The sequence below is a fragment of the Neomonachus schauinslandi genome, chromosome 5 (assembly GCF_002201575.2).
Source record: "Neomonachus schauinslandi chromosome 5, ASM220157v2, whole genome shotgun sequence".
Lineage (NCBI taxonomy): Eukaryota > Metazoa > Chordata > Mammalia > Carnivora > Phocidae > Neomonachus > Neomonachus schauinslandi.
The window spans coordinates 12,265,477-12,289,537 of NC_058407.1; the positions used below are offsets into that span (position 1 = coordinate 12,265,477).

The 24,061-nt window shown below is 37.9% G+C and overlaps 1 protein-coding gene and 1 pseudogene across 6 annotated transcripts in view; both read left to right on the top strand.

Annotated features, from left to right (window-relative positions):
• RBFOX2 (RNA binding fox-1 homolog 2) overlaps nucleotides 1-24,061 on the top strand; it is a 274,381-nt gene that overhangs the window by 223,730 nt on the left and 26,590 nt on the right. For 2 of the 6 annotated variants that reach the window (XM_044915338.1, XM_044915340.1), the window contains exons 4-5: nucleotides 11,632-11,778; nucleotides 16,216-16,266. In XM_044915338.1, the coding sequence (XP_044771273.1) occupies nucleotides 11,632-11,778; nucleotides 16,216-16,266 (198 nt within the window). Of the gene's footprint in view, nucleotides 1-11,631; nucleotides 11,779-16,212; nucleotides 16,267-24,061 lie in introns of all 6 variants that reach the window. The other 4 variants (XM_044915337.1, XM_044915341.1, XM_044915336.1 and 1 more) reach the window with 3 other exon arrangements.
• LOC110578132 lies at nucleotides 14,277-15,387 on the top strand (annotated as a pseudogene).

A 24,061-nucleotide genomic window follows, 5' to 3' on the forward strand; every position in this document is an offset into this window, starting at 1 on the left:
TAGAACTCCATGCTGTCCACCATCCTGTTTCTTTGCTTTGTTGCATGCCCTTTCTCTGGAGTTGAAGCCAGCTTTTGTCTCACTTCTCTATTAGATCGGTCTAACCATCCTCCATGGAATTACCCACTGACTCCCTTACTTCAAGTGCCTTTTGGATGGGTATCCCACTAAAACATAGCCAAGAAGTGCTAGCCCTTAACATGGGTCCATTTGCCCAAGTGAGGATTTCTAGAACATAATGGGAAAGATGGGGCCCAAATCTTTCTCTCATATTATGTGTCATGGGCCGTATTACCCTCAGCCTTGCAGCATAGGCATTCTCGTTAGCATGTCTTTTTCCAAGCTAGAATTAGAAGGCCTGGGACCACAGAGGAATTTACTCATCTGACTATCCACTCTTCCAAGAGAGTCCCTCATTTTCCCTCCAGACCAGTAAAAGGGAGAAGATGTTGAGCTGACACAAACCATCCACAATTGTTATCGATTTATCAGAGTTATGATGCCTGTGATCATCTTGGTAGTTTCAAAGCTGAATCCACGAGCAAACTGTAGGCTGGTCTGAAAGTGCAAGAGTTGCTACAGAAAACCACACTTAGAGCCAGGCATGGATATTTTTGTTTTAGATTTATTTATTTATTAGAGCGCACGAGAGAGCAGGAGGGAGGGTCAGAAGGAAAAGGAGAGAAGCAGATTCCCTGCTGAGCATGGAGCCTGATGCAGGGCTTGATCCCACCTAATCCTAACCCCGAGATCATGACCTGAGCCGAGATCATGACCTGAGCCGAAATCAAGAGTTGGACGCTCAACCAGTTGAGCCACCCAGGCACCCCAGACATGGATATTTTTGAATAGAGAAAATTGCCCTTTGGTTCATGACACTCAAGACACCTTTCAACATATTGTTAATATTGTTAGCCTCATGATTATTGCTGCTTCTCCCTTGCGTGTCTTCATTCATTTATTTACTTTTACTTTTATTTACTTTTACTTCCCACCCCACCACCGCCCTCCCCTGCCAAAAGCAACTAGAACTAAACAGTGCTGGGAGTGGTAATTCTGCGCTCTGTTGCCCCTTCCTGCTCTTCTGTGTTAGGGCCAGAATAAAGAAGCACTAATGATTCATTTGGGGGCATGGTTTTTCTTAACTTGTCTAAAGGGTTGTACATTTTTCATAAATATTTTGTACTATTTTTTGAAGTCAGTAAACTGATTAGAATCATTGAGTTTTAAAGCTAAAATGGATTTTAGAAATTATTTTATGCCTTCCTTTTACAACAGAGGTCAACAGTTCTAAGTGACTTGAGCACGGAAGGTTACAGCTAGCTAGTAACAGAGCCGGAACTCAGGAAATCTGCTTTCAGCCAAATGCTTTTTTTCTGCTTCCCCATGCAAATTATAAAAAATAAAAAGCATCCACAGGGGATGGTCTTCTTAGCTTCCACTGATTCTTTGACTTTAAACCTAAGAACTCCACCTAGAACATACAAACAGATTTCTTTCATTCTAAAATGCACATTAAAATATTAGAGAAGCATTCAGTTAAGGATGAAGTTTTTAATTGAGGTGATCTTCTGTGTGTGTTTCACTATTTTACATTATGTCTAATTTTTCTATGATTCTCACTCCTGGTTTAAAAAAATAAGTGACTTGCTATGGGTTTTGTTTCACAGTGTGATACCAGTTCATGATGCTACTACATACGCAAACGATGCCTTTGTAATTCCTTTTAACAGCACTTTGACCTGAGAAAATGGAACTAGACATTTTCTGAAGAAAATTGAATTACTAGTTAATTGAAAAAAAAAAAAAATGTTCGCTTACATTTAAATGCCCAGACTAGACTAGATTCTCAGAATTTGGGTTGTCATAGCAGTATTCAGATACACAAAGGAAATACATAAGCATTTCTTTTTAAAATAACTAAATCTAAAGGTAATTTTTCTTGACTAGTGAATTGCTCTACAGAGAGATAAATTCAATTTTCCATGCCCCAAAAATTGTGTCTGGTGGTGGCATTAGATAAAATAATTTTATGTTCAGTATATCACAAGTGTTCTATCACAAGTTTTAGCAATGTGAAATACCTTGATTTTCAGTAAATAAGCATATGGGCCAAGATTTCACTTTTTAGAAAATTATTTGATCATATGAGGGCATTTTTACTCTTTAAGAAGGAATTCATATGATCTAATTCCACCAGGTTTTAACCCATCATATACTCCATTATAAACATTTATAAAAATTGTTTCCAATGCTAACAAATCTAGTTGGTGGACCAACATGGGTTGTAGTCCCTCCCCCCACTTTTTTAAGGCAATGTAAAATGACCTAATGAAAAGTATCCCAACCCACTTTTTAAAAATATTACCAAGAAAAACTGAAATTTGTTTTTTAAAGTTGTTTTAGAAAAAACTTTATTATATAATATTGTGATTGTGGTTAGGGAGCTTGAGCCCTGGAAATCAGATTGAGTTGGGTTTAGCTCCCAGCTCCTTCCATTTGCTAAATGTGTAACCATCTGAAAATTTTAACTCTAATGCTCATTTTCCTCATCTGTAAAAATGGTGGTAACAGTTCCTACCTGATAGGGTTTTTTGGATTAAATGAGAAAATGAATAGCAAGTACTTAGGATAATGCTAGGCACATAGTAAATGTCAGTAAACGTTAGCTACAGTACTGTTATTATATAATTATTTCAAAGAAGGTGTCCTAGGCAACCTTGATTTATGAAACGATACTAATGAACGGGCCATCCAGTTCTCTCTTCTGAGAGAATCTTCCTTCCCTCACCTGCATAGGAACTAGTGCACTAAGAGCCATACCTTTGTCAGTGAATTTTATAGCCAGCTCTACAAAAATAAATGAATGAATTACATATGTAATACATGTTTGGGGAGAAGGGTGAATTCTCTCTCTTCAGAATTCACAGGAAACCTGTTGACTTTGTTTAGTCCAGTATTTTCCAAATTTATTTAACAGTGAAATCCATTTTCTACAGAATACCAGTTAACATCCTGTAGAACTGACATTCTACCCATTGGGAGGTATTGCTCCATGATTTTTGAAGCGCACACACATACACACACACACATATCCTTTAGATGCGCTTAAAACTCTTTTGGGAATGATCTTTCCATTAGATTTTTTGGGGTATAAAATACATCACAGTCTTATTTTATATAAATTTGAATCATTCAAATTTGAAATAATGTAATACAGAAAAATTAATGAAATTTCACTTTTGTGTAAATTTTTAACTGTTAACAAAATTCAACTGAGTAAATTACACAGGTCGTATTGGCTGTATTCAGTGATTCATGAATTGGGTTGCATCCAATCTAAGCAGATAGAAAGGAGCTTAGAAGAGCTGTACAGAAGCAAGAGATTTTATAGGCAGAAGGGAGCAGGAACAAGGAAGTTATACTGGGCATTTGCTGATTGGTTAAAGCAAGGTCACTTTCTTTACATGGAACAGAGGCAAGTCTCAGAGCCAGGTCAGGTAACTTGTGCTGAGCAAGCAAGTACTGATTGGTTGACCTGGGCCTTGCTTTTCTGGGAGAGCCCAGCAAAGAAATGGAGTTCAGTTTGGGTTTGCTGAACTGGGGCTTATCGGCATGAGTCACTCCCTCTTGGACACAGTCTGGTTCCTTTAACAGAACTAATGTGAATATTCCCAAGTGAAACCTTTGTTAATAATTGCCTAATTTCAAAGCTGTCTGAATTATAAGGTGATTGACAAGACAGCTCTACTTTTAGCAGTTAAGAGAAATATCTGCTATCTTTTGAGAAGTTTAATCTTGAATTTTGCAGTTTTCAGAACCATGTCCCTTATACCATATGTGACTGACTGTAACATTGCAAAAATACCTGATTCATCCTATGAGGAGGATCCACTTAAACCTTAACTGAAGACCAGTCCCTATCCCAAAGAAATTGAACCCAACTAGGAATCATACTTTTGTTCTTAAAACAATGAGATCTTCAGGGAAGATGCTGCAGGATATGATACTCTGTGTGGCTTACCTTCTGTAAGTAAGAGAGATTTATAAATCAAACTGTTTCTAATTTGGGAATACATAATAGTGGTATCAGATTAAATGGGTTTCTTTCTTCACCATGCCAATAATTTGAAATGAATAGACTTTTCCGCCCATTTCTGACTTTTATAAGTGGTCCAACCCGCATATGGAATACAAATACAAGTATTTGTCTACAGTTGTGCCTGTGTATAGTCATTAAACCAACTAGGCATTCTTTGTGTTTTAATATTCTCTAGGGTTTAGAATCTGACATCCCAAAATACCTTTTCCCTTCTTTTTAACTTTTTATTTTGAAATAGACTTACAGGAAAGTGGCAAAATTAGTGCAAAAAATTTCTGCATAATCCTTTACCTAACTTCCCCTAATGTCATTACCTTAGATACAGTACAGTTTTCAAAACCAGGCAGTAAAAAGTGTTGTTACAATACTAGTAAGGCAAAATACAGACCTTATTCAGATTTTATCAGTTTTTCCACTAATGTCCTTTTTTCTGTTCTAAATTCAATTCAGGATCCCACATTGCAGTTAGTTGTCATGTCTTCTTATTCCAAAATATTTAATCGTACTCAGCTTATATCTGGAGTAGTTCCAGTCTCTGAAGAACAGAGAAAGGAAAAAACTTTGTATTTATAGGCTTGCTGTTAGCTGAGAACCATGTCTCATTTTTGAGGTCTCTGCTTATTGTCCTGCAGACTTTTATGTGTGCATTGGCGAAGGGCTATAATGCAGGCTCTCCTCTTGAGATACAGAGGTTATTTTGAAAGCAAGCAGTATTTGCCAAAGTGTTTTACACTTGTCAGCTCAAAACACACATAAGCTGTGTTGCATATGTACATACAGTATTATAAGGTTTTATCAAACATGAATTAGTTCCAGGTTACTTTTGAATATACCGGTCTAATTTTGCTTCCTCCAAGAATGCAGTAAATGGTTTTTGTGTTTGTGTGTTTTTAGGGCTATAAACCAATAAGAACAGGAGAATTAATAATTGTGGAAGCTAGAAAGCAGATGTCCCAGTTAGTGACAAGCTTAGCAGACCCACATGAGCTTATTTCTAAGCCAGTTGTGGGAGAAATCTGAGAAAGAATTCCGTTTACACCACAAAAATTTTAGAAGTTGCAGAAACTGACAGCTCTAGATAGAAGATTGGAAAACTCTTCTCTGAGAGCCTGACTGACTCAAGAGGAAAGATTTGAAGATGGACATGTCGGGGTTCCCCCAACAAATTGCTTACCTAACAGACCTGGAATGAGTCAAAGTCCTCATGCCCCTCCACCCCACCCACTTAGAACTATCAGTTTTTTAGCTATCTTCCCCCACTCAATTCTTACTTCTACGCAGACAACCAAAGATAGATTCCTGAGGGAACCCTACAATGTGCAAGATAGAGAACAAAAAGAAGCAAACAAAAAAGTTGTGAATAAAAGGAAACTTTTACTTCCAAAAAACAACCAAAGCAATAATCTATAGCTTTAGAAAGATAAAGAGAACATACTGCATCTACTAAACAAGAATGAAGTTTAAAAGGGTTGTAGACTGCGGAATTCAGAGAAGAAAAACGAACCCTTGAAATTAAAAACACGGCAACAGGGGCACCTGGGTGGCTCAGTCTGTTAAGTGTCTGTCTATGTTTGGCTCAGGTCTTGATCCTGGGATCCTGGGATCAAGCCCCACATGGGGTTCCCTACTCAGTGGGGAGCCTGCTTCTCTCTCCCTCTCTCTCTGTGTCAAATAAATAAGTAAAATCTTTAAAAAAAAAAAAAAGGCAAAAAAATGTAAAAACTTTGTGGGAGGGCTGGAAGATGAGATTGAAGAAGTAGAGGTCTGTGGTCTCTTATCCACAGTTCTAAAATCCAAAAATGTTCGGAAAATCAGGTGATTTTTCATAAGTTAGCAGCAAAACTCACAACCTGTATATATCTTTGTTGCATTTGTATGAATGCACATAAAGAAATATCACTGTCCCAAGTCTGATTGAGTTACATTATGAGTTATATACCCATTATTACCTTTCTAAAATCCTAAAAATTCTGAATTTTGATATACATTGGCTCCAAAGTTTTCAGATAAGGAATTAGACACCTATTATCCCAAAAAATAGAGCCAAAAGCCAGAGAGCAAATAAAATAAAGAGATAAGAAAATTAGAGGACCAGTCCAAAACATCCAGTGTCCAAGAATACAAGTTCCAGAGAGAAAGACCAAATGTGTGTAGGGTGGGAATCATCAGCAAAATAATTCAAGAAAACTTCTCAGGACTAAAGGACATTAATTTTCAACTTAAAAGAGACTACAGAATTACCAGCAAAATAGATTAAAATAAAACAGACCCACATTAAGGCATAGCGCTATGAAATTTTAGAACACTAGACACACTGGACAGTCTCCAAACCAGAGAGAACGACGGAAAGGAATGCCTTCAGGCTTCTGAACAGCGGCAGGGGAACTAGACACACTTTAGAATTGCCTTCAAAATTCTAAAGGAATTCTTTTCAACCTAGAATTCTATACAAACGATCATTAAAATGGGTTAATTTAGTAGATGTTTTCGGACATGAACCAGATTCTCAAGAAATTTGCTGTGCTGAATTAAATTTCTTCTTCCCCTTCAGCCTCACAGAGGTAAAATAAGAAATGATGTCGTCTCAGAAAACAAAAGGAAAAATAAATATTGAAGAAAACCCATAATTCATTAATCAAAATATATTATTTCTGAATTTATTAAGAGATTCCTTACTATCTCAGATTACGTGTTGTGTTACTATGATAGAGACTTGGAAAGTAATACTTCATTTCATATTGCCCAGAACTCTCTTTCAGACCATAACAGCACATTTGTTCACAGTCCATAGTGAAAATATTTCCACTGTTTCATGGAGAAGTCAGAAAATTAATCCATTTCACAGTTACAGGAATTTTAGAAGTTTGAGTTCATCAAACCAAACAAAACATTTTTAGTCCTTGTTTCTAGAATGAGGCTTTGAGACTCTAAGTCTGATTTGCTTTTCAGTGTAAAAAGCCCTGGCCTTCTCTGCAGTTTGGACAGATAGCTAGACCTCACTGGGGCAGCGGGATTGTTTAAAGAGTAGATATATAGACACTAGTCCCAGGATTGCATCAGTGGTGCCATGGCCAGCCTTCGCCATAAACTCTCAGTGCACAGACTCCAGCCTCTTCTGTTTCATCCCCTGCCCAGTGAATAAATTAGGTCAGAAAATGACCACAGAAGGGAAGAACAGAACCTTGGGAGGTTGTTTATGCAGTCAGTAAAGTGGCTCAGTAGCTAACAGTAGAAAATAAAGCAAACCGGTAGTGTACACTGAGATTTTTCTCAGAACAAACAGTTCTACTGTCCACTTTTCACAAAGATACAGCCGAAAAACTTTTACTTTTTCTATCTGATCTATTTCAACAATTAGTAGTTGATATTGAGGTACACTTAAAGTTGGGGATGTCAGATGGGGAAGTATCTCGTTTAATTACATTCAGTGTATATTTCCTTTTGTTTTTAAGATTTTATTTATTTGAGAGAGAGAGACAGAGATAATGAGAGAGAGCACAAGTGGGGAGAAGAAGGAAGAGCTCAGCAGGGAGCCTGATTCAGGGCTCCATCCCAGCACCCTGGGATCATGACCTGAGCTGAAGGCAGACGCTCAACTGACTGAGCCACGCAGGCGCCCCCAGTGTGTATTTCATGTTCCTATGCCCACTATGTACAGAAATCTGCTCCTCAGCCCCTTTGAATATCAGTTTAGTAGTTGTCTGGCTATTTTCCTGTGAGTACCAGTGTGCCTTTGCCAGTTATCTGACTCTTGCTTTTCCTCCCTTTGTGGCCTGACCTGCTTCTCTTCCCTCAAGGTATAGGATACATGTCATTCTTGTATAGCTTTCCCTCTCTTACCCCCATGCCTGCCTCCAGCCCAGGGGGAGGTCTTGCTCCTCCCCGTGAGGGTCCTGAGAAAGAGTGGGATCCACACGTGTTCTCCCTTTTTTTTTTTTAAACATTTTTTTTTTAAGGTTTTATTTATTTGACAGAGAGAGGCAACGGGAGAGGGAACACAAGCAGGGGGAGTGGGAGAGGGAGAAGCAGGCTTCCCGCCGAGCAGGGAGCCCAACACAGGGCTTGATCCCAGGACCCTGGGATCATGACCTGAGCCAAAGGCAGACGCTTAACGACTGAGCCACCCAGGCGCCCCACATGTTCTCCCTTCTAATGAGAAGGAGGAAGTGTGGGTGCCATGCTGGACAGGAGGCCTAGCACATGAAATTCAGCCAACTGGTTTTCAGTTTCTGCTCTGCTACTTAATATGTGACCTTGGGCACCTAGTGTGCCTTACTTTCTGCCTCTGTCAATTGGGGTAATAATAGTGCCCCCTCGTAGATTATTGTATTAGAAAAGATGATACATGTACATTACAACATAACATAATGATTAAGAGCATGTACTCTGGGGCCAAACTGCCTGTGTTTGAACAACCCTGATCCAGTACTTAGGCAGTATTTCTGGTTTTCAGATTCCTCATCTGAAAAGTGAGGTAAAAAATAATACCTCCTACAGTCTCATGTTTAAAAAAAAAAAAAAAAAAGTGCCTACTGTTAGGGTTTGTTGTAAGAATTACATTAATTAAAATACATAAAATGCATAGGCCAGTGTCTGGCAAATAGTAAACACTATATAAGTATTAACTGTTATTAGGCTTATGGAATGGTCTATGATATAGTATGCACTCAAGAAATAGTTGCTATTTAACAAGGAGTTCCCACTTTCCAACAAAATTCTCTAAGTGGAAAGCAGAAAGGATCTGAGGTCTAAAGAGAAGAAAGCAAATTAAAGCCACAATATGGTGCCACTGCCTCCTGCCAGGATAGTTACAATGAAAATGACAATACTAAGAGCAAATAGAACTCACAGTTATCCATAGTTGGGTATAAGTTAGTACAGCCACTTGGGAAAACTGGTGGTATCTGTTAAGGCTGAACTTAATGCATGTTCTTAAGCCAGCAAATCCACTCCTATGTGCATATGTACCCAACAGAAATGGCTGTTTGCACCAAAAGACAAGAATGTAGCAAGAATATTCATAGGAACATTATCCTTAATAGCCAGAAACTGGAAGCAGCTCCAGTAAGTCCTGTATGTTTATAAAATGAAAGAAGAATGGATGAATTACAACAACAGTGTGTGTATGTATATTACACAGAATGTCTAAAAGAAGACAAACACAAAAGAGTACATACTGTATAATTCCTTTTCTTTCCTTTTTTTTTTTTTTTTTTTAAGTTCAAAAACAGCCAAACCAACCTATGGAGTTAGAAGTTGGGGTAGTGGGGACCCTTTCACAAGGGTACAGTTTTACTAGAGTGCTCCTGAAGTTCTGTTGCTCCATCTAATTTGATAGTTAACATGGGTGTATTTTCTTTGTGAAAATTCATTCATGCTTCTGATTTCTGCATTTGTATCTATGTATATTAAACTGCAGTTTTAAAATATATATTAAGTCAGAAGACTTGAGAATTTTGGAAATGATAATTTACTTTTTCAACTTGCCAGGTGTCCCTAGAATTAAAGACTTAGTACTTTTAAAGAATGTAGGTGTTCGGGGGCACCTAGCTGACTTGGTTGGAAGAGCATGCGACTCTTGATCTTGGGGTCGTAAGTTCGAGCCCCACTTTGGGTGTAGAGAAATAAATTTAAAAAACTTAAAAGAAAGTGTGGGTTTTCACTACAAGGCAGAAAATGATCCAATCTGGCTTCTGTCCTTCTTAAATTGTGTCTTCAAGGCCGTAAAAATAATCATTAGTTTTCATTTATCCTGCCACCTCATTATAATATTACATATTACATGAACTATATGTGTAAGTTACATATAAAACTGGTTTGGAGCTAGAGTCAGTCTTTTTAACTTCTTTCAGAGTGATGCACTGACATCCTACAGATCAGATCTGGTGGTTTTAAGTTTGGCTGAAGAAGTAGTTTTATGGGCTCCAGCTGTGAGATGTAAGGGGCAAGTTTGAAGGTGTTTGAGTGAGCGTTAGTTGTAATCGACACTTACGCTTATTGCTTATTGCTTTGGTGTCCATGATGCCGTCTTAGTAACTTAGTGAGTTTCATCTTTGAATGGAATTTGTTTTGTTTAGTCTGCATTGTGCCCAGATTGATGATTGAAAACCTTACACTTTCGCAGAACATTGCTTCGTAGCTCTTCCCTTTTCTACTATTTTTATATCATATGAATCATTGCACATTTAAGCCATCTGCAAGGCCTGAATGGAATGAGATAAAAGCTGCCATCACTTAGATTGACACTTGAAAAGCTAGCATTCATTCCAAGTTTATTCCTGATAATCCTTTATAATTTAAAGTCTCGAACTTCATTTCAAGATGGTTGGTAACGTCTCTGAGCCAAAAGTATCTGTGACTCACAGTTTCTTTTACTTGAACATTGGGTCAAAGGGAGGGGATCTGTTCTGCGTCCCCAGAAGAATCTGTTAGGGACTCAGTTGTAACTCACTTGAGATACTTAGAACAGTGAGTTCCGCTCTTGGTTTAATCAGCTCCGTGAGCCCTCCAGTTTGGCATGCACTTCATAGGGAATAGTGAAAACATAAGGTTCCTAAATTGCCAGATGAATACTTCAAAATAAATGTGTTTTGAATACCTAGAATGTATCACACCTGTTAGATGTTTGTCAAAAGTATTTCTCTGTGTTGCAACTTTTTTGAGGATTTATCAGGGGGAAAAAAATGCCTGCAGCATTGCAAAATAGATTGAGGATTAAAAGTGCACCCCATGCTTACAGGTACTATTTCACTGTGGGTGTACACAGACCTAGCGTTTACATGTTGTCCAGTAGGCTATGCACGGTCCGTAAAGCCTCTCCCAGCAGATTTTGTAAATGGGGCTTTGCTCTGGGCTGCAGGAGCCTGGGGTCCCTGTAATGACGTCAGCTGGATTTGTCAGCTGGAATCCCATGGATTAGGAGGAGAGTGCCGATTGGTTTGAGTAGAGGCTCTTCAGGTTGAAGCCAAATGCCCATTGTCATTAGGTGTCTCCTCTTCAGGAATAATGTTACGATACTTTGGTGACCCAGTAGTCATAAACTCTGGAACTAATAGAGGGAATGAAACATGAAAATATTCCCTTATTTCCTAAAATGGTAGACCAAAAATGCAGTGATCTCCTCAACCACATACAACAGACTCTTCATTTTCAAAATAGAAAGATCTCAGAAATGGAAAATTCCACTAAGAATCTAAGAATAATGGTACAATTTTTATGTCTTTCATACCTAATGGATCTCCACGTGGTCTTAGGCAAGTCACTTAGTATTTTTGTTTTCTTCCATTTCACTAATGTACTGTAAGTAGTCAAAAGGCCTAAACTTTCTTTGTAAATGATAGCAATTTGAACACAGGTAACATTTTTGGTTTCTTTTTTTTCCCTTTGAAGGGACAACTCTAATTTTTGCTTAAAGACGCTTTTGAGAACTGTTTGAAAACGGGGGGGGGAGGGGCTTTAATTATTTTACATAATTCTTGTGAAGTAATCATATTTATTTTCCGCTCAATGTTGTCTGTTTCTTTGCTCAGCAGACAGAAGGGGGAGCACAGACAGATGGCCAGCAGTCACAGACACAAAGTAGTGAGAACTCAGAGAGCAAATCCACCCCTAAACGGCTGCATGTCTCTAATATTCCCTTTCGCTTCCGGGACCCCGACCTCCGACAGATGTTTGGGGTAAGTTTCTGGAGTCCTTTTGTGGGTTTTACAGTGAAAATGTAATTTAATCCCAATAATTTAAACCCAGTGTATTTTAATAAGTCATTAGGACTTTATGATAAGACTGCACATAGATTGAGAGAGATCCTAGGTAAATCAGTGTTTTCATCAGTCTTCAGGAACTTCTGTCACCTAGCACCGTCATTCCTGTCATTCTAGACATGGGCCTTGCAGGTTCTCACATAACAAGGTGACTATGCAATCTGGTTTGCCTGGGACCGAGGGGTCTCTTGGGACGTGAGCCTTTCAGTACTCAAATCAGGACAAAGGCAGTAATCCTTACTTTTCAGAGTGTTACGAGTTCAGTGACCTAATGTCTGTGAAGCAGATAGTACCTGTGTTTTATTTTTACTTCCCTGCTCGTAACTCAGCAAGACCAGTATCTAAAATCAGGTGGAGGTGGTTAGTTTGCTACCTCTGATGTGTTCTTCCAGCTTCCACTTCCTCCCGAAATCACTGTCATGAAAACAGTATAACAGCAAAGATTTAAGTTATTGGAAAGTGAGTGATTGCTGGAAGTCGTACCTTTTTTCTGGGCTTATGTGTTGTTGCCAGATTTCATTTGAGCAAACTCTTAACTTGAACTAGGAACAAGAGATCATGGTTTAAAAAAACTTTGTTGCTGTTGCTGCATGGTGCTTTGTCAGGAAAGCAGGCGCCCCGCTTGAAGTCCTGGTCGTGGCCACTTCGTGATGACAAGACCCTGAAGCAAAGTTTTGTCACTGACAACTGAGTACCTGGAGTATTTTCTGTACCGAAGAAGGCCAGCACTGAGTTTTAATAATGTTCTTGAAGTACTTGAAGAGCCTTTACACAGAAAACGGTAGCCAGCTGTTCATCTCTCCAGAAGAGAAAACAACAGAAAATAATAAAGGGCAGCTTAAAGAATTGATATTATATTTAAGAAGAAATTTCCCAGGAGTATGAGTTATTGGGTTCTCTACTGAATTATCAGAGATTATATGGAATCCTAATCTCTGGAGATCGGTGAAAATGGAGTATATTCTCATCTGCCAGAAGTGTGTTTTCTCTCAGGTCAGAAAAGTTGTGTCCATTGAAGATCTGCCTAGGCCAGTTATCAGTGATTTTTGAAATGTATTATGCCCTTCCTGTAAGGCTGCTAAGTGAAAAAAAAAAAGAAAAGAAAAGAAAATGTTCCTTGCAAGGGACACCTGGTAGGATTGTTCTGTCTTCTGCATGGTTAGTACCGATCCCTTGGAAGGACATCAGCAGTGGTAAAGAGCAAGGATTCCATGCTTCATTTTATTAGCTGTGTAAACTTGATGGATGGCTTCCTTCAGCCTCATTTTCCTTAACCATTAAAGGAAGGCAGTCCTTACCCTAGCAGGACGTATAAGGACACATTAGAAAATGCAAAGGAAAACTCTAAAACACCATTCCAATCTTAGTTGTTTGGATGAGCATAGAAATAAAATTAAATCCCCTCCTACCTAAAGTAAGACATTTTCCTCTCTCTTTTAATTTCCTAATGTTCTGTTAAATGATGAAACTGGAATCAAGCCCAGAAGTCTTACTCTAGAAAACATGGGCTCTTAGTACATGTTTTCTGAAAAAGATAGTAATGATTCAGCCCAGGGAGAAAGCATGATTTGTCTTGCTCTTTTCATTTTTTAGTGTTTTCCCGTTTCCCGAATTTTGATTTAAAATCCAAGTGAAAGAGATAATTGGGTCTATGAGGCCAGTACTCAGAGGGAAGTGGGGCCGAAAAGATTCCAGGAGATTTCCTGCACATCCCTTCAGTTCATTTCATCCAAGCACTGAGTCAAATAGGTTGGCTGGTCCCCTTCTACACGCCTCCTCCAAATAACCACTGTGTTTTAAGTGTGCCCCTCCAGTCAGCTGTTGAGCTGTCTACCAATACAGTTATTTAGGCTTGGTGTCTTTAGCTTATTTCCCAAATGTTAAAATATTTAACTAATTACAAAACAAAGTTACTACTTAAAATGTTCTTGATGGTGTTCATTGCTGAAATATTAAATTGGCAAATAAATGAAATCATGTATAATGTCCGTGAATGTTTAATACGATGGAAAATAACATGTAATCTGTAGAAATGAGAACAGAGATATCTATTTATTGACTTGGAAAGCTGTTTATAGCATATTAAGTTAAAAAAAAAAGTAATACGTGGAAATATGTCCTTAACGATATATGCCTGCGGAAAAGCCGAGAAGGCTGTGTACCAGAATGGTAAGATGGTGGGTGTGCAGAGGATCTTCATTTTCTGTTTCCTCTTTTCCTTTTTATTTATCTGTATTTCCTGGCCTTTACAGTGAATATGGTTTACTTTTAGAAATTAAAAAAAGAAGGAAAAGAAAAACAGCCTTCAGTAGTGTATCTTTCTCCGTAGGATTTGCTTCTTAAAAACTGAGACATTTAAGGCAGCCCGACACGCCGTGCGGCCCCCCAGTCTCCCGCGGCCGCCTCCCCCAGGCATGGCACCGGGCCTTGCCTCACCTTGGCAGCGGCACGGCACGCTCGACTTCAAGCTCGGCGCCAAAGCTGATGGCGAGACCGTTCTAAAAGGCCTGCGGTCCATTTTCCAGGAGCAAGGGATGACAGAGTCGGTGCACGACTGGCAAGACCACGGTTATCTAGCGACTACATCAACAAAAATGGCAGCTTTGCCAGTTTGAGAATTTACCCACGTGGATTGGTGTTGTTGGATCTTCAGAGTTACGCCGGTGATTCGCAAGGCCAAGAAGTTGACAGTATTTTGAACAAAGTAGAAGAAAGAGTGAAAGAATTGAGTCAGGACAGTGCTGTGCAGGTGAAGCGATTACCACCCATAATTCGAGGAGGAGCTGTCGACAGATACTGACCCAGTGCTGATGGTCGCCTGGTTGAGTGTGACATAGATGAAGTGGTGTATGAAGATTCACCTTATCAGAACATGAAAATTCTACACTCGAAGCAATTTGGAAATACTCTCATCCTTAGTGGGGACGTTAATCTGGCAGAGAGTGATTTGGCGTATACCCAGGCCATCATGGGCAGTGGAAAAGAAGACTGCAGTGGCAAAGACGTGCTGATTCTTGGGGGTGGAGACGGGGACATATTGTGTGAAATAGTCAAACTGAAACCAAAGATGGTCACTATGGTAGAGATTGACCAAATGGTGATTGATGGGTGTAAGAAATAATGCGAAAAACATGTGGCAATGTCTTAGCCAGTCTTAAAGGAGACTGCTATCAGGTTCTAATAGAAGACTGTATTCCAGTACTGAAGAGGTACGCCAAAGAAGGGAGAGAGTTTGATTATGTGATTAATGATTTGACAGTCGTTCCAATCTCCACATCTCCAGAAGAAGATTCCACATGGGAGTTTCTCAAGACTGATTCTTGACCTCTCAATGAAAGTACTGAAAACAGGATGGGAAACACTTTATACAGGGTAACTGTCAATTTGACAGAAGCCTTGTCGCTCTATGAAGAACAGCTCAGGCGCCTGTATTGTCCTGTGGAATTCTCAAAGGAGATCGTCTGTGTTCCTTCATACTTGGAATTGTGGGTATTTTACACTGTTGGGAAGAAAGCTAAACCTTGAAGACCAATCTCTCCTAATCACATGTGCTGCAAATAGCCTTCCTGACCTTCATATGCTATACATGACATCGAAATGAGTCAGGCAATTGATTGTGATTTCCTTCAAGTTTTCTTTTTTTAATTATTATTTTTAATTTAAACAAAGCAAATGGAAAATGTGTATTTTGATGCGCTAGGGTGTTAATTTTTTTGAAAGTCAGCTGAAGGATGATTAGACAGCACAGCAAAGGCTGCTAAATGCACTGAACCCCTAGAATGTGATTTTTGTTACTTTTGTGTGTGTGTGTGACTTGGTAGACTTCAAATTTGGTTGTTTGGAGGAATGAACATCATTGTTTTGTTTCCGAGGGAAGTTCTTTGATGGTGTTTCTTTCCCCCAAAATTGACTTAGCTATTAAAATTTGGTGCTTATAAGAAAGAGTTAAGAAAAAAATGAATAGCAATGCTTCGATTAAAATTATAAATGAGGGAAAAAAACTGAGACATTTAAAACATTAAACACATAGTTAGGAAAAGCCCCACTTCTTGTCCATGAAGAAATATGCAGGAGGGTAACACTGTGAATATCTTCTGAGAACAGCTTCTACCATATAGAGGTGGATAATGCATGAGTGGGTGAATTGAAAAAGGAGTGAAAAAAGGATAAATTATCGGCTCATTGATGAGGGAAAACCAGAAACTGGTATTGGGACCTACCAACAAGTAGAAACATGGAAGTTGAATAAGCAGTTGAAAAAAAAAAAACAAAACTCTTTTTTCAGGAGAAAATAAATTATGTGGTTAAAAAGCTGACCATGAATAAATGTTTTTATTTTTGTCTCTGCAGCAGTTTGGCAAAATCCTAGATGTAGAAATAATCTTTAATGAACGTGGCTCTAAGGTAAGCTCCATCTCAGTATTAAGTGTGCCTGGTTTCTTTTTAATTTTGTTTTAAATAGTAAGTAATCAGAAAACTTAAAGCTGTTTTTCAAGCCTGCAAAAAGTATCCCAACTTACCTGGCTTGGATCAGATTATCTCTAAAAATAAGCTACCACATGGCCAAACTTTATCCTAATAGTTCAGTTGGGGGAGTGAAGGGGTGGGGGTAGAAGCAAGAGAGTGTGAGGAGGGAGAGGATAAGGGAAATTGGGGGGCAGGAGATACCTGCCCTTATTCTGACTGAAATTGCCCTCACGTGCTTACCTTAAAGGAAAAGAGAAAAGACTCAAGTGAAATTCTATGAGAATTCTATTGTGAATTCTAACAGAACAATTCAGCTTTTTAAGAATCAGACTTGAAATGACATACTTAGAACAAATTTAATATTTCAGTTCTTCAGTAGACTTGCTCTCTCTTTTGAATAAATTTGACAAGGCGTAAATACAGGGAGTAGTGACTGAGGAATTCACTGTAAGCTGATTTCCTCCTTTGAGTTCTACCCAGAGAGGTAAGATGTAGAATCCCTTCAATTACAAATAGTGAGTTGGGTTTTTTTGCATCAGAATAAATGTAGTAACACTGCACAATTCGATATACATACTCTCTTCTAAGTGTGTTCTGTATGAGAACTGAACATTCTAATTAAAACTTATTTCCCCCTAATAATTTACTATTTTAAATTCCCAATCTATATGATTTAGAATTTCCATACACTAAAATAAGCAGCAGTGATTTTAGAAGTGAGGGAATGATGAAGTCTTACAGTGATGTGAAAAAATATTTAATGAACTGAATTTCAAAAAGTTTCATTTGACAGTTTTCTTCTTCCTCGACAAATGAAATACCCCCCCCACAGATACAATCAGCTGTGGTCAAGCTTGGAAATATTTACCTTGCTCTGTTTCCTTCTACTTGCATTTTTTAGGTTAGAACAGTTTTTGAGTTAATTTTTCATTTGGTCATCTCTCCTGAACTTTGAAATAGCCCTTGGCTATGATTAAATCTCTAAGAATATAATTTGAGAAAAGCTAAGTAAAGCAAATAAATGAGATAATACTTACCTCTTTAGTTTCCTACTCCAAATTCATCATACCCTGGGAATTAATAGCATATATCCACAGAGTTATATATATACCTCCTGCCCCATCTAAACTAACACAAATGTATGTACTGTTCTAATGCTCCTGATTATTATTCCCTTCCTTTATAGAATGCACTGATAGTGTTTAATCCTGATTATAATAATTCTTTGTTAATTATTAAAGAGGTAATTATACTTTAAGCTTCCAGTTTTCAGTTAAACAAAAAAGATTAATATGCCTATACAGAACTTTCTCCAGCACTTAACTTGGTAAGTATTTTTAAAGTGAAATCTGCTCCGCCTGTAACCAGTAAAACTATTTATGCTTGTAGTTTCTTCACAGTGGATTTCTGGCCCTTTGCTTTTATCTTTTGTGACCATTTTAGATCCAAGGTGGAAAAATAACAGTGGTTTAGAGATGAGAAGTGCATGAACATATCATGTGACGATTCTGTGCTACACTGTTTATCCAAAGTCATAGTTGAAACGTTTTTAGTTTTAAGTGTCTGCACTTAAAAACTTGTTAACTAGACCAACAACCCGAAGCCCAGTATGGTTTCATCAGGCACTGGGGCCTTGCTCCTTACCAAGAAAATAATTGGATTGAATTCTTGTGAAGCAAAGGAAATTGATCTTTCTTAAGGCTTCTTTCATTGACTTCAAAGATTTGCCTACTACCAAAAATTGTTTAATTTACCTGATTCGATTGCTTCTCCCTGTAATTTTCATGTTTAAATGACACATGCCTTCCTTTTCTCTGGGGAATCTAAAAGCCTATGCTGCTCCTCTCAGTAAAATGCTGTATCCTCACTGCCCCTTTCTCTTTGGGGCTGCTAAAGAATAGACAGACTGTGTACTCATTGGCCGTTGTTCTTAAAACAGAGCACAGAATTCAGAATGGCCTGGATCTGCCTTCAAGGACTGATAACAAAATCTGTCTTCATCCTTTGTCCTTCTTAACTGTCACTAAAGTTCTTTCTTGGAATGGGTTCTCCCGAAACTGTTCTGTAGACTTGTTAACAGAGGTTTATTTTGGAGTCAAAACCTGGGTACCTCTTCTGGGATCCACCTCACATAAATTAAAGAGTACTTTTCTTTTTGTAAATTAAGTTTATTTTCTCATTTCTTTTATGTTTATGGTTGACTATAAAATTACAACATGTCTTGAAAGGAACCAGAGATAAGGAGACCTAAGTGGTCCTATTGTTCACTTTAGAGTTGCTCAGTCTTTTAACTGAATGTACAGAAATTAGCTTTATTGAATTTTTTTTTTGAAGCAGTAATGGAAAAACGAGTCACAAAATAATTCCGAGATAAGTGATACTTACATGTAAAACAATTATCAGTGAAACAGTTAAATAACTCCATGACTCCAAAACAAAAAGCAACTCTTTACTATGTCTTCTTTTTTATAATGAGACTGTCAGCGTATGGTTTTAGAACATACCCACTTAAAAACATAGAAGAACACTGTCGTGCTCCCTTGCCCGTCCCCATCCCCCCCTCCAACCCCCGGCTTGCCGGCATTCTGCTTTCTCAGCTTGCCTGAAAAAGTTGTTGAGTATCTTCCTTTTTTTGTCTTTGACCTTCATATTCTAGATTTGATTTTCCTAGATTATGGAATGAATGTATATCATTTACATTCATACACAAGCAAAAATATATACTTAGATTATTTCGTGGGATTTTTTTAAAATCTTTTTTTTTTTACTCCATACTCCTTTGTAAAAGCATAAAGTCAGTCATATCTAATTTTCTGTGATTAACTAAAACAAAGGTAGACTATCCTTTTGAAAATGTTCAATTAGGATGTATGATGAAAAATGCTACCCCTGGAAAAAATGGAAGTAATATACTCAGATAGAATCTAGAAAGGAGTATACTGATATGTATAACTTTATGATTCCCCAGATGTCACCAGTCACAACAAATATTACTATAAACAATAGAAAGATAATATATTGGTAGAGTGGCTATATGTCCTGGTTTATCCAAAATAGTCCCAGTCTGTAGCCGTCGTCTTAGCATGATGATTAGTGTCCCCTTCCTCCCTCAGAGTGCTCCAGTTTGAATGATGAATTGTATTGCCCCTCTCCTTATAGATTCTTTGAATAACAACTTTAAAAAGCACCCTTTTCAAAACAATTATAAAAGAAAAATGTGATTTTTAATGTCCAGACCAAATAGTTCATTAAAAGAACACATTCACTAATAATCTCCTGTATTTCCTTCCCGTCTTTTTTCTCACATAGAATCTTAAACAGAACTCTAAATAATGGTTACCTAGTTCAACTTGACTTTGCATTCTGTGCTAGATACTTTTAGTGACTGAGAACTCATTGCTTTTCAAAACTTTAAGTTTTACTTAAATTCCAGTTGGTTAACATGCAGTGTAGTATTAGTTTCAGGTGTACCATATAGTGATTGAACACTTCATACATCACCTGGTGCTCATCACAACAAGTACACTCCTGAACCCCCATCACCTGTTTCACCTATCCCCCACCCACCTCCCCTCTGGTAACCATCAGTTTGTTCTCTGTAGTTAAGTCTCTGTTTTTTTATTTGCTTCTCTCTCTCTTTTTCCCTTTTGCTCATCTGTTTTATTTCTTAAATTTCACATACGAGTGAAATCATACAGTATATTTTCTCTGACTGACTTATTCAGACTTTCCACCATTCTGTACACTATCACCCAGCCCCATAACAATTTGTTTGTGATAATTATCACATATAATTATCTTATTAAGTAAAGAAATGTACACATTCTAATGTTTATATTTTCCATAAAGTTTTGTCAACCTACTTCTGGTGTGGTTGTTGCTCGAAGGGACACGTATCATAAATACTGAATGTGTAGGAGCTCTTCACATCATCAGACAGTGCCAACTGTTAAGTTCACTAAAGGACCACAGACCAGATCGCAGCAACCATTATTGAGATTTCTAGCAAGTTTTTAGCTCATGTGTTCTCATTACTTCTCACAGGTGGATATCTGGAATGAGGGGGATCTGAATTTGGGTTAGACTTCAGTTTAGGCTGGAGTTAGGGAAGATAAAGCCTCTAATCCCATCCTCAGACACAAGTAATGTGCTATAATTTCTTGCCTTTTTCCCTGGATTTTGATTTCATGCAAAGGGAAATTATTTATTTCTTTCAAAATATTGTCAAAAGACTTTCTTCAAAATTGCACTAACTAGGCCTTTACTTTTCAGTAAAATTTGATAGGTAATGCTGAGTTGAAATGTTTTTCATTATACTTAAAACTGAATTAACAGTGCATGTGTTTCCAAAGGGCTTAGTTTATTTTCTTTTGTTACCATCTTATGGGTTTTAGTTTTCTTTTTCTTTTATTTATTTTTAAATTTCTGTGTTCCGGCCATACCCAGGAGAATGTCTGCTTTTGATTTCTCCCTTAAAAGTTACATGGTAAATTTTCTTTCTCATTCTTCTGAGATGGAAAAACTCAAGGATTATACAAATTTAAGAATATTTTTACAATGCTCATCCTATTGCTTGTTATTTATTGCAGTCTGAGGCCAGACTAAAAAGATGGCAGTTATTCGGTTCCTATAGGCCCTTGATGATAAATGAATGTCAAGACAGGTGATAAAATGTTTGTCACATTCGGTAGAAATTTTGACCACAACCATAATCCCGATAGACACACCATTCCTCAGTTTTCACAAGACAGCTAAGATAGGGGTAAATCACTAATGGAACACTGGTAACACAGAAGAAGTTTGGGAACTGAGAGCTGTAGGTTATAGTATAAAGCATAGAGACCTGCATTGTCCAATACAGTGTCCATATTGAGCACTTGAAATGTGGCAAGTCTAAATTCAGATGTGCTTTCAGTATGAAATACACATGATTTCAAAGACTTAGCAGAAAAAAGGAATATGTCATTAATGTTTTTTATATTGATGCCATGTTGAAATGATAGTATGTTGCATATATTTTATTTTAAATAAAATACATTATTGAAATTACTTTCATGTATTTTTACTTTTTTAATGTGGCTAGTAGAATATTTAAAATTATATATGTGGCTTGTGTTTTATTTCTGTCAGATAGCACTGGTATAGACAAACATATCAACGTCGGGTTTTTTTATTAAAAAATAAAAGTTTACTTTTTGTTTATCTGTTTTTTATCTTCTTAAATACCTGAAATGTTTACTCTTCTTAAGAATTTGAGATTCAGTCTTTGACTTTGTAGCGCTTCCAACTGGTTATTTTGTTTTCCTGACTGATATATTATGTAATCATTTTGGAGTTCTTCTAAGGAAAAAGTGTTAAGTTTAGACATAACTTTATTAAATTTTTTTCAAAGCAAGAGATCCAAATGACCAAACTTAATGTGAATTAGATTTCCAAGAATGAAGGGACATTAAAACATAATTTCACGTAAGCATATTTTCCTGTTAGTAACTTTTTAAGCCTGGATAATCTGTGAATATCCTTAGCTCAGTTCCTGGCACATTTTCAGAAATGCTAAATCCTATTGAAGGAATGGTACATTAAACTTTTTTTCAAGTTTTATTTAATCTTTTTTTTTAAGATTTTATTTATTTGACATAGAACACAAGCAGGGGGAGTGGCAGGGAGAGGGAGAAGCAGGCTCCCCACGGAGCAGGGGGAGCCCGATGTGGGACTCGATCCCAGGACCGCGCATCATGACCTGAGCCAGAGGCAGTAGCTTAACCAACTGAGCCACCCAGGCACCCTTGAGTTAATATTCTTGAAACCAAATTGTAGTTAAGTTGATGGAAAAGCTAAAGTTTCAACACAAGAGGAAAGTATTAAAGAACAGTACTCTAAAATTGCTGGCTACACTTCTCACCTTTCTAATCACAGACTTCTGAGAGATATATGTTAATTTCCTATTGTTTCTGAACAAATTATCTTCCAAGTTGGTGGCTTAAAAACACAGATTTATTATCGTACAGTTCTGGAGGTCAGAAGTCCAAAATGGGTCTCACCAAGCTAAAACCAAAGTGTTGCAGGGCTGCATTCTTTCAGATGGCTCTAAGGGATAATCCAGTCCTTGCCTTTTCCAGCTTCTAGAGGCGGCCCACATTCTTTGACCTATAGCCCCCTTCCATCTTCAAAGCCAAAAATGGCCAGTTCAGTCTTTCTCAGGCTGGTGCACTCTGATTTGGACTCTCCCGTTTCCCTCTTTAACTTATAAGCACCCTTGTGATTACATTGGGCTCACCTGGATAATCCAGGATAATCTCCCTATCTCAAGATCATTAATTTAATCACATCTGCAAAATCCCTTTTGCCAGGTAAGGTAGTAACATTCACAGGTTCCAGGGATTAGGATGTGGACAACTTTGGGGGCCCGTTATTCGGCCTGCCACAAAGTCTATTTATCTTCAAAGGAAAGAAGGAAATCTGCTTACCTCTGTATCATATCAGGAAGTCCCCAAGTATCAGCAAGACCTTCTTCGTCCTTTACCCTAGGTGAAGATTGCTTCATTTTGTATCTTTGGTGTCTTGATTAGCATTTCCTTTGGAATATAAGCACTTCTGCTGGCTGTAAAATGTCAGTGCTTATGATACCACCCTGAATTCTTCTGGCTGCAGTTAGTACGTCCCAGATGCTCTGTCAGCACATTACAGAGCGGAGGCTCACAGAACACATTTAGCAATTAGATTTGAAAAAGAAGACTAGAAGGATTTTAGGATGAATGCAGTTTAGTTAATAGAATACTGAACTTAGGTTTCAAAGCTTAATTTCTAATTCTCTCACCATTAGCTGTAGAAAGAAGCCACCTGGAAGAAGGCCTTGTTGGTGCTTGGGTGTTTAACCTCCGTTTGATTTACTTTCTTCATCTTAAAAATGAAAACAGATTTATCCTTTCTCTACCCCATGGTTGTATTTAAAAGACAAACAAGTATGTGAGTGTATGGGTGTGTAGATCTAGATAGTCATAATGCCAGTACTAAAAACCTCTGGTACTAGTCTCCACATCATCTGTTATCCAGTTGCTAACTTATTGTTTATTAATTTAACCCAAGGCATATAAGTATGAGGCTGTGAGAATCAGTTGAAATACAGTTTATAATACTTCTACAATGTGATATAAAAACTCATCTCTACATGTGACCTTTCCTGAAAGGTTCATTTAACTTTTCTATTGGAGGATTCTCCAGGATTGGAGAGCTGGTTTACTGTCTTCAGTAGATGGCTAATGTAGATGACAAACGAACGATGTCATTAATTAGTAACTTGAGATCATATACCTCAAGTTGTCGATGTGTCTGTAACATGTTGGTATCAAAATTTGTTTCTGAAAATGTTTGATATTTTCAACTTTTTTTTTTTTTTTTTTTTTTGGCGAGAGAGAGAATGAGAGCACGAGAGGGAGGAGGGTCAGAGGGAGAAGCAGACTCCCTGCTGAGCAGGGAGCCCGATGTGGGACTCGATCTTGGGACTCCAGGATCATGACCTGAGCCGAAGGCAGTCGCCTACCCAACTGAGCCACCCAGGCGCCCTCAACATATATTTTTAAAGAAAATATTAGCTAAAATTACCGTAGTAGTCCACCTCAAGCAGCATACATTTAGAATTTTCTGTCAGCTTAGCATTGCACTTTCTAGGGTATTTGTGGTGGTATCCAGATTACAGGTAGAGATAATTCATTGGGATCCTCCATGGATCACC